Genomic DNA, 8,218 nt, shown 5'->3' on the forward strand with positions numbered 1-8,218 from the left:
TTTACAGTACGGACAGAACATTTATCGAAACGAAACGTACAGACACATGACTTGAGAATTTATTTTTTCCTGGAGAATGACATGATGAAAGTGTATTGTGTATATATGTTAAATAATAGTGGGTTATGTTTCAGTGTGACATTTGAGAGGCAAATAAATAGTTGAGTGTGACTCTTCCTATATTTATTATAAGACTTTGAACGGTGCTAAGAATACGCAATAGAGTATTCACAGTTAGGAATATATACGGATATTATACTTAGGTATTCCCGACTTGGTTATAACTGTAAAACACACTATTACAATTAATGGAATAGTTTTTTAAAGATTTAGACAATTATTTTTAACTTCAGAAATTTGTTACTCTACAGATATTGAACATATTAAAATGTTTATTTGTTGTTTTAAAGGTAATTTTCATTATGCAACTGCGCTATCGGTGGCAAAGAAAATTCTTCTTCTGTGAATGTTCTGTTGCGGTCTTCGATTTTCTAATATATTTTCTGATCTAATATTGCGAAGAGCTCTAAATGCATCCATCTGTATGGAAAAATAAAATAAAATGCTGAATAATAGTGATCATAAGATTATATGGGTTATATGTATCTCTATATGTATATGTATATATGAATAGAGAAAAAGTATTGCATTAAATAATACCTGACGAAGCGATATCTTCGTCACAGTCGATGCAATTATCCAAATAACGCATTCACTGTACGGGTGCGTTGTAAGGGAACCAGGATAAACGTAATACCCGTGTCCCAGACAGGCTTCCAGCATCCAAGCCAGACAATTCGCTAAGAAACATTTTAAAGCGTTATTAATAAGGGGAACTTTTTCATGTAGTAATATATAATACATTTAATATTATTATACATATAATTAATTTGAAAACCCAGTAATTTAACGCTCGTACACTGTCCAATCACTGTCTAATAAACTATTGCATTACAACTCCTTGAATTAAATTGGGCCTGAATTAAAATTGAATTAAGGAAATATACTTGACGATCGCTAGATTATAATATGTGTATCAAACATAGCCTTTGGGTCAAATTGACCCGAAAAGTGTACGAGGGTTGAAAAATTTATATATATGTAATAGAAAACGCAGTTCTAATAATAATCTCCACCGTGTGACTTGATACACTGGTATCAAGAAAATAACATTCTTTTTGTTTTTCCTTTCGCTCCGTCATTTCTTTTTTCATGTAATTTTTCTGATGCAAGTTTTGAATATTCGTTCTTCTTTTTCAATTAATACGATCAATTAAATTTGAAGCTTATGAAAAAAGTTAATTCCACTAGTGAAGGTTCATTTATCGGTAAAAGAAACGTGAATTAATTATATGCATCATGTTTTTAAAAAAAAATTTGTTTACTTGGTGGAATTTCAGTGTTGCTGCCCATTCTTTTAATCTTGCACAAATTGTCCGTAATCGGCTTAAGAGAAGGATTATCCGGGATTCCAGGACATCCGACGACCTATTGGAACACACATTATCCAGAAATCGATTGGATTAACTATTACCTCGATTCCTACTTGCATGAGGTACGAGAGTATTGCGATTCCATCTGGTTTATCGAAACATCTTTCCATAGTTCCATAACGAATATTCCAATGCATTACTTGTGCTTCCATGGAGTACCTGTATCGAGCGAATTCTATGGAATATTCAGCGGTATGACTACGATATATTGGTTCAAGATGTATCGTCTAACCAAATACCATCCACAGAGTGTTCAGCGCCAAGTGAATTTTCAACACCCCAACGGAATTGCACATTCATAAACTGATACGTGTCGTTGCCCAAAGGACCACCTGTCATGGTGGGCAATCTTCTATTTGCAAATTCAACGCTGACTGAAAATTAATTAATGCGGTGTAATGTTATTTCATTGTTACACACGCGTTAGATATTTGAAATTACTCTACTTCTAAACGGTTTGTCAAGTTGAACTCAAAACAATAATTTTAATCAGAATTTCACTGTAATGACTGAAAATATTCAAAGAGAACCTGTTTTGCCTGTATTCGTTATTATAGCTGCACTTTCGTCTGACCAATAATTCGTTAAATATAACGACGGAAATTTTTTAGGCCACGTGGCTGTTCTGGTCAAGTCAATCGGTGATTGTCGCCATTTAGGTAAGCCCGAAGATGACGTTGAAATGAAACCAGAAGGCTTAAACGTTTTTGCAACTAATAGACCAATGTAAATATATTGGAAATCTCAAAATACCATTGATATAGATAATAAGAATAACCTGTTCCCTTGTACTAACCTACCCTTTTAGTTTTTTTGCTTGTTCTTCTTGCCATTCTTTCTTTGATTGGTACTTCAACTATCAGGAATTCCTTTCATTAATTTTATAGAATATCGAAAGCGTTACAAATTGTTACAGCCACGAAGCCGAAATAAATACTAAAATTGAGTATTACATTGAAGGTTACATCTTTGAAACCTTGCAATGAAGGTTGTTGCGCACCGTCAATCGTATAATAACATTTTACGTTATTTAAAATATCGAAATTTCGTTCGAGTTATTGTTAGATACATCAAGAATATACTGCGAATTTTATACAATCATTCCATGTATCTAGGAATCCATATGCGACGCCAGAAACATAAAAAATGCAAAAAGTAGAATTAAAGAACAAGTTCAATAAACATAAATAAAGTTTTATTTCAGCTTCGAGTGCTAAACTTTTTAAATTTCAATAATAACGTTTCCAACAATAAAATTACAACTAATTTCCTTTGTTAAATTGTAAATTTTATACACTCATGGTATATACAAGACAAATGTATAAGAACACAGTAACATAAATAAAGAAATAATAAAATTCAAAAATTTTTCCCTAGATAATAAATCGCATCATAGATTAAATGACTTTTTCATTAGTGCAAGCTTTTCTGATATGACCAATAAAAATCGGAATTTCTACAAACTTCCTCAGTCTGAAGCTGCAAGTAAAAAGTCGATGCTTTTGGTACAATTTTATATTTAACAGACCTCCTTTGTACACTAGAGTTTCACTAAACGTTGTATACATAATTTGATGTATATGTTATGGACCAAGTGATTAATAGGTCACTATTTATAATACCCGGTCATTATAAGTAATGGCTAAAACGGCCGTGCAGCTTGATAAATATTGATTGATTTATTAAGTTGATCAGACATTATGAATAACGCTACAATCCTTCTGGGAAATTTGATTTGACACTCTGAATGACTTTTTCTTGAACTGTTTTTAATCAACTCCGAAATAGGTATGCGTGGAAACACAAAATAACTGTCTCTAACCAACTCTGAGTGACTTTTTTCGTTGAACTGTCTAACCAACTCGGATCAGTATAATGCTTCAGAGTTGCTTACAGACAGTTATTTTACGTGTTTCCACGCATATCTATTTCGGAGTTAAGTAGAGACAGTTCAAGAGAAAAGGTATCATTATTATCATTTTGTCCGACCAGACGATAGAAATACCTTATTGACTGGTTAACGTGATATATCATGATAGACAACGTGAAATTTGTTACAGTGCTTGATTTTGCTTGCCATTATTCATAATGGTCAGGCATTATGAATAATTTCCGTATTAATTGGTCTATAACATATGTATTATTTAGAAAACTATACTTGACAATCTACACAATGTCTATAATTTCTTATACAGACAAGTATGATTTAGTTTACGTAGTAAATTGTCCGACCACTTAAATCTTGTATTTCCCGATAATTTTCTGTTATGCGGGCGCCATGCTTGTTGCATATCATTCGGAATAAATTCGCTTGGTTTTCGGATATCCGGACTGCTTCCGGGAAAACAATCCAGGTGGCATTCTCGTAGAACGGAAAAGTTGTCATCGATCCTAAATAATTGTAGTAACCTGGTGTTTGACATGCTTGTCGCATCCAGCCCAAAGAATCTACAACAGATGAAATAAAATACAGTCGAATATTTTACTGAAATCACACAATTAATTAATCTTAATCTATTATATTTAAGAAGACTTGAAAACCTCATCATCCAGTAAAAAGAGATTTTATACCTGCATGAATTTATTGTAAAAATATTGTATTTGGTATAATATAATAATAATCAATCTACTAAAAAAGTTAGCTGATACTGATCCAATGAAATTGTTAAATGTGAATAGATTAACAACCGTTATTTCTTTTTATGCACAATACACAGAGAGTACTGTCCGTGAAAGAGCTTTCGTGGAGCGGGACCCCCGACTGATTTTACAACTAGGAACTTTGTGGGTGACCGAAGGCCCATTGGTGAAACTGCAGTCAGGGCCGTGCGTATCTTACAGAAGTACATTTACTTTACATCTGAGGCCCCTCTCATCTCGTGCTCAATAATATGTAATTTACGTATTAATAAAGGGTAACATATAGTTGTCAAAGATTAGGAAATATACAGGGTGTAAAAAAATGTTGTCCGACCCGGAAATAGGGCACTCGGGGGGTGAATTGGAACAAGTTTTTCCTTAGCAACAATGTAATCTGAGGCTTCGTTACCGAGATATTAACGAAAAACCCCGACCAATCAGAGCGCGCGTTTGCCAGCCGATTTCCCGCGGTAACGCTGCCTACCAGTCGCAGCGCGTAGCCACCACTAGCGCAGGAACTCAGCTGGCAAACTCGTGCTCTGATTGGTCGGGGTTTTTCGTTAATATCTCGGTAACGAAGCCTCAGATTACATTGTTTCTAAGGAAAAACTTGTTCCAATTCACCCCCGAGTGCCCCATTTCCGGGTCGGACAACATTTTTGTTACACCCTGTATAAACTTCTTCCGTGAATGTTGTAAGTTAAACATTCGTTTACGACGAATATGTATTTGCACGAATATAATAACAATTCTAGAATGACAAATTAGTCTCTTTCAATCTTGAAAGGTAGATGACGTGTTATAAAACCGGAATTTGCGAAGGGAAAGTTCAAAATTAATTGTAACGGGTTGGAGACCGACGAGTCAGAATCTAGAGGAAATTTCGGGTTTTTATTAGATCACCATGCACCTTGGATAATCCAGGTATGGCCTCCCTCTCTCCGACCCTCTCTCTCGCTCTCTCACTCTCGTTAATTGATTACTTTGAATTTTTCGTAACAGCCAATCATTTGTATAACTTATTTTCAAAATTGTATGCTGTACCAAAATTTTGTTAAATGTATCAAAAAGAACCAGAGTAAGTATATTGGAATACAGATTAACCAGGTTAAATATACCAGAAGAAACAGTTCCGTGATGACATTCCACGGCCCTGAACGAAGTTTGAGTACCATAAAAGTCTCACATTACGGGTTTTATGGCCAAACCTACTGCCTAGTTGTAAAATCAGTCGGGGGACCCGCTCCACGAAAGCTGTTTCACCGACAGTAAATTGAATGAGAAAAAGATTTGGATCAGTTTGAAATTAATTCGTGTATTGAGGATACTAAACATATCTTGATTGAATGAACATACACTTTGTCGTATACCCCAGGATGGGGTCAATTGATTGTTCTAACATTCATATACTCACGAGTATCGCCTATCGTAACCCAAGTATTAAATAAATAATTCTAATATTTCTTGACGAAAGAATTAACTTGTGGTATAAACTCAATATATTAGTCTTAATCGTGAAACATAATTATAGAATTAGTTTCCTATGAACGATAGCGGTTATAAATTTTCTTAAAATGTTTTCGACCCTCTAAAGACCGACCATCTAACAGCAACGCAGAGCCATTACTTCGTTAGTTCTGAATCAAACTGAATTTTTAAAATTACATAAGCTTTAGCTTATAAAATTTAAATGTTTTATTGTATTTCTTGTACATGAAAAGACGAATGTGTCTGTAAATCATAAATGGACTGCCTTCATTTATTAAGGAAATATTAAAATATATACATACATGTAACATTGTATATGCAGATATAGCCTATTAACGATAAGTTTTACTGTTTCATTGCTATACTAATTATTGGTTTTTCAACAATATTGGAAGTTACGACTTAGACGTAGTTAATGATGGGTCAGAACAGATGCGGTATCGGCTGGACGAATGTTAATGTTTTGCTGCTAAGAAGTAGAGATGTATAATATGGTGGAAATTTGATAAAATCGAAAGATATTTAATTATAAGCATACTTCCTGGTAATTGCGTGTTTGATTCAGCTTGTATGATATTGTACAAGTTGTCTGTAATCTTCGAAAACAATGGATGCTCGTCCCAGAGTGGCAATTGATATGCTTGTAAAAAGTATGAGCAGATGGCGAACCCATCTTTCTTCTGCCAACAATTCTGAATGTTCTCGTACTTCTTGTTAAAATGTATCGCTTGTGCCTCCATTGTGAACCACGTCCCATTTAGAGTATGTTCCGCGCCCTTGCAGTTTGAAGAACCCCATCGAAACACCACTTCTGCCAACTCGTGTACATCGTCTGACAGTGGACCACCTCGTATCGTAGCTGGGCCCCTTTTTCCATCCAGAGTTATTTGAACTGACAAATATTTAGAAATGTCAAAACACAGTCAGAGTTTTATGAACAGTATTGTACCACCTGATATATTTTTCATTGAAAATCTGTTACCAGATTCTTTACAACAATAGAACGTAAATTATCCGAGGATTAATTCTCTAATGATTTAAATAATATGCTTAATATCTTATACATGTTTCTTTTAATACAAGTATAGATTTTTATGAACTAACGTATACATAATAGAATTAAATAGTAACTTTTTTACTATATTAAGGTTTCTATCAGATTCCAAATAAAATGAAGACTGTATTAATCTTTATTAAACTTTTTAACGCACTTATTGTTAGTTTCAAGTATGTAGTCATATATATGAGCTAAAATTTTATAGGAAAAGGATAAGTATTTTCTATGATTGTAGTTTATCTTCTGAAATTTCAAGACAAATTTTAAAGTTTTCTGAAAAAAATTCATGTCTTTTTCAATTGACCGTTTAGCTGGAATGTAGATTATAAATCGGCTCGAAATATAAAAATTTTTTTCGCGTAACAAAAATGCATCTGATGAAATAATATTGTAATTGATTACTTTCACAATGTACTTTTATCCATAAATGTACAAGTATCTATATGAATACCGGATCAAAGGCATTGCTGAATAACTTTTTAAAATGAAAAACACGTATTATACATAGATAACATTTACTTCAAAAGTTCGAACCACGTTATAGTGAAACTCGTATCATTAAAAATTGTGTTATGCAAGCTATTACTGAATTTTATATATTTAAAGAATATATGAATAGGTGGATCAGTTATTAAAGATAGTACTCACTGCAAGTTACAAACAAAATTCGATCACCTCTATAAAATATATATTTTGTAAATATAATTTTCTATCTATAATATATATAGATTATATTTTGCATATATATATATAAAATTATATTTTTTCCCTCTAACCCGTAAGTATGTACTTTCTACGATATCCATGTTAATTCTCAAGCGAGTACATCTTCGGAAGTAGCGTAGATGAACACGTAAACACAGTAATATAGTAATGTAAGTCAAACTTTTGTCAAGATGTTGAATTACCGGTGCTACCGGTATTCCGCATTCTTATTTCGCCATCTTGGTTCCAATGACCGCTCATGATGAGCGCAGGAAATTTTATTCCGATTGCATTGTCCTCGACGATATCGATTGGGGACTGGCCCCATTTTCGACCATCGCCTTAGGGGATAGAATGGAATTAATCATGTTCCTTGGTTAACTTTTCATCGAAGTAAAGAACAAACGTCTTACCTGCACACAGCATTTTATTGTACACCGTTTTAATTCAACCGTAACTTCTGTTTCCGAAAAACTTACTCTTCAAATCAAGTAGAGGATAAAATTCAAGGTTTCTCGCACATATTCAAATTTAGAGCTCGCTAAATTGTTACATGCTGACAGAATATTTATTAACTTCTGCCTAGATTCGAAGAATTATTATCAAATTTTACCTCTGAAGTTGCAGTTCAATACAATCATACTTCATCCTCTTGTTTCTTATCGCTTATTATACCTCGATTAAAAAGGAGGTTAGTAGAAAAAGTTATTAAAATTTACAAGTTCTTGTATAGAGGCAATTATTAAAACGCGTGTGTAATCAAATTACATTAACTTCTAACCGTGTCGAAATTCACGTAAGAAGATTAAAGATGTTAAACATTTCAGTATCGGAG

At 33.4% G+C, this 8,218-nt stretch overlaps 2 protein-coding genes across 2 annotated transcripts; both read right to left on the bottom strand.

The window, feature by feature from the left end:
* Positions 1 to 420: 420 nt before the first annotated feature.
* LOC107190528 (carbonic anhydrase 2-like) lies at positions 421 to 2,326 on the bottom strand. Its single transcript, XM_015579338.1, has 7 exons — positions 2,290 to 2,326; positions 2,024 to 2,206; positions 1,726 to 1,867; positions 1,547 to 1,652; positions 1,386 to 1,488; positions 661 to 800; positions 421 to 540 (listed from the first exon to the last, which is right to left on the bottom strand). Exons 1-7 carry the CDS (start codon positions 2,324 to 2,326, stop codon positions 421 to 423), a joined length of 831 nt encoding a protein of 276 aa, XP_015434824.1.
* A 1,373-nt stretch (positions 2,327 to 3,699) lies between these two features.
* On the bottom strand, positions 3,700 to 7,809 carry LOC107190529 (carbonic anhydrase 7-like). The gene is made up of 4 exons (XM_015579339.1): positions 7,797 to 7,809; positions 7,587 to 7,724; positions 6,160 to 6,513; positions 3,700 to 3,941 (listed from the first exon to the last, which is right to left on the bottom strand). The coding sequence occupies exons 1-4, from the start codon at positions 7,807 to 7,809 to the stop codon at positions 3,700 to 3,702; spliced, it is 747 nt and encodes a 248-aa protein (XP_015434825.1).
* Between the last annotated feature and the right edge of the window lie 409 nt (positions 7,810 to 8,218).

This window comes from Dufourea novaeangliae, unplaced genomic scaffold (assembly GCF_001272555.1).
Source record: "Dufourea novaeangliae isolate 0120121106 unplaced genomic scaffold, ASM127255v1 scaffold187, whole genome shotgun sequence".
NCBI lineage: Eukaryota > Metazoa > Arthropoda > Insecta > Hymenoptera > Halictidae > Dufourea > Dufourea novaeangliae.

Excerpts from the sequence above, each read along its gene's own strand:
- LOC107190528 (XM_015579338.1), bottom strand. The coding sequence starts at position 2,326 with ATGGCAAGAAGAACAAGCAAAAAAACTAAAAGGGTAG. Across the intron at positions 1,653-1,725 it reads CACTCTGTGGATGGTATTTG|GTACTCCATGGAAGCACAAG; the intron begins GTTAGACGATAC and ends CGCTCGATACAG. Across the intron at positions 801-1,385 it reads CAACACTGAAATTCCACCAA|CGAATTGTCTGGCTTGGATG; the intron begins GTAAACAAATTT and ends AATGTTTCTTAG.
- LOC107190529 (XM_015579339.1), bottom strand. Across the intron at positions 6,514-7,586 it reads GCGGAATACCGGTAGCACCG|TTCAAATAACTCTGGATGGA; the intron begins GTAATTCAACAT and ends AATATTTGTCAG. Across the intron at positions 3,942-6,159 it reads AAACACGCAATTACCAGGAA|ATTCTTTGGGCTGGATGCGA; the intron begins GTATGCTTATAA and ends CATCTGTTGTAG.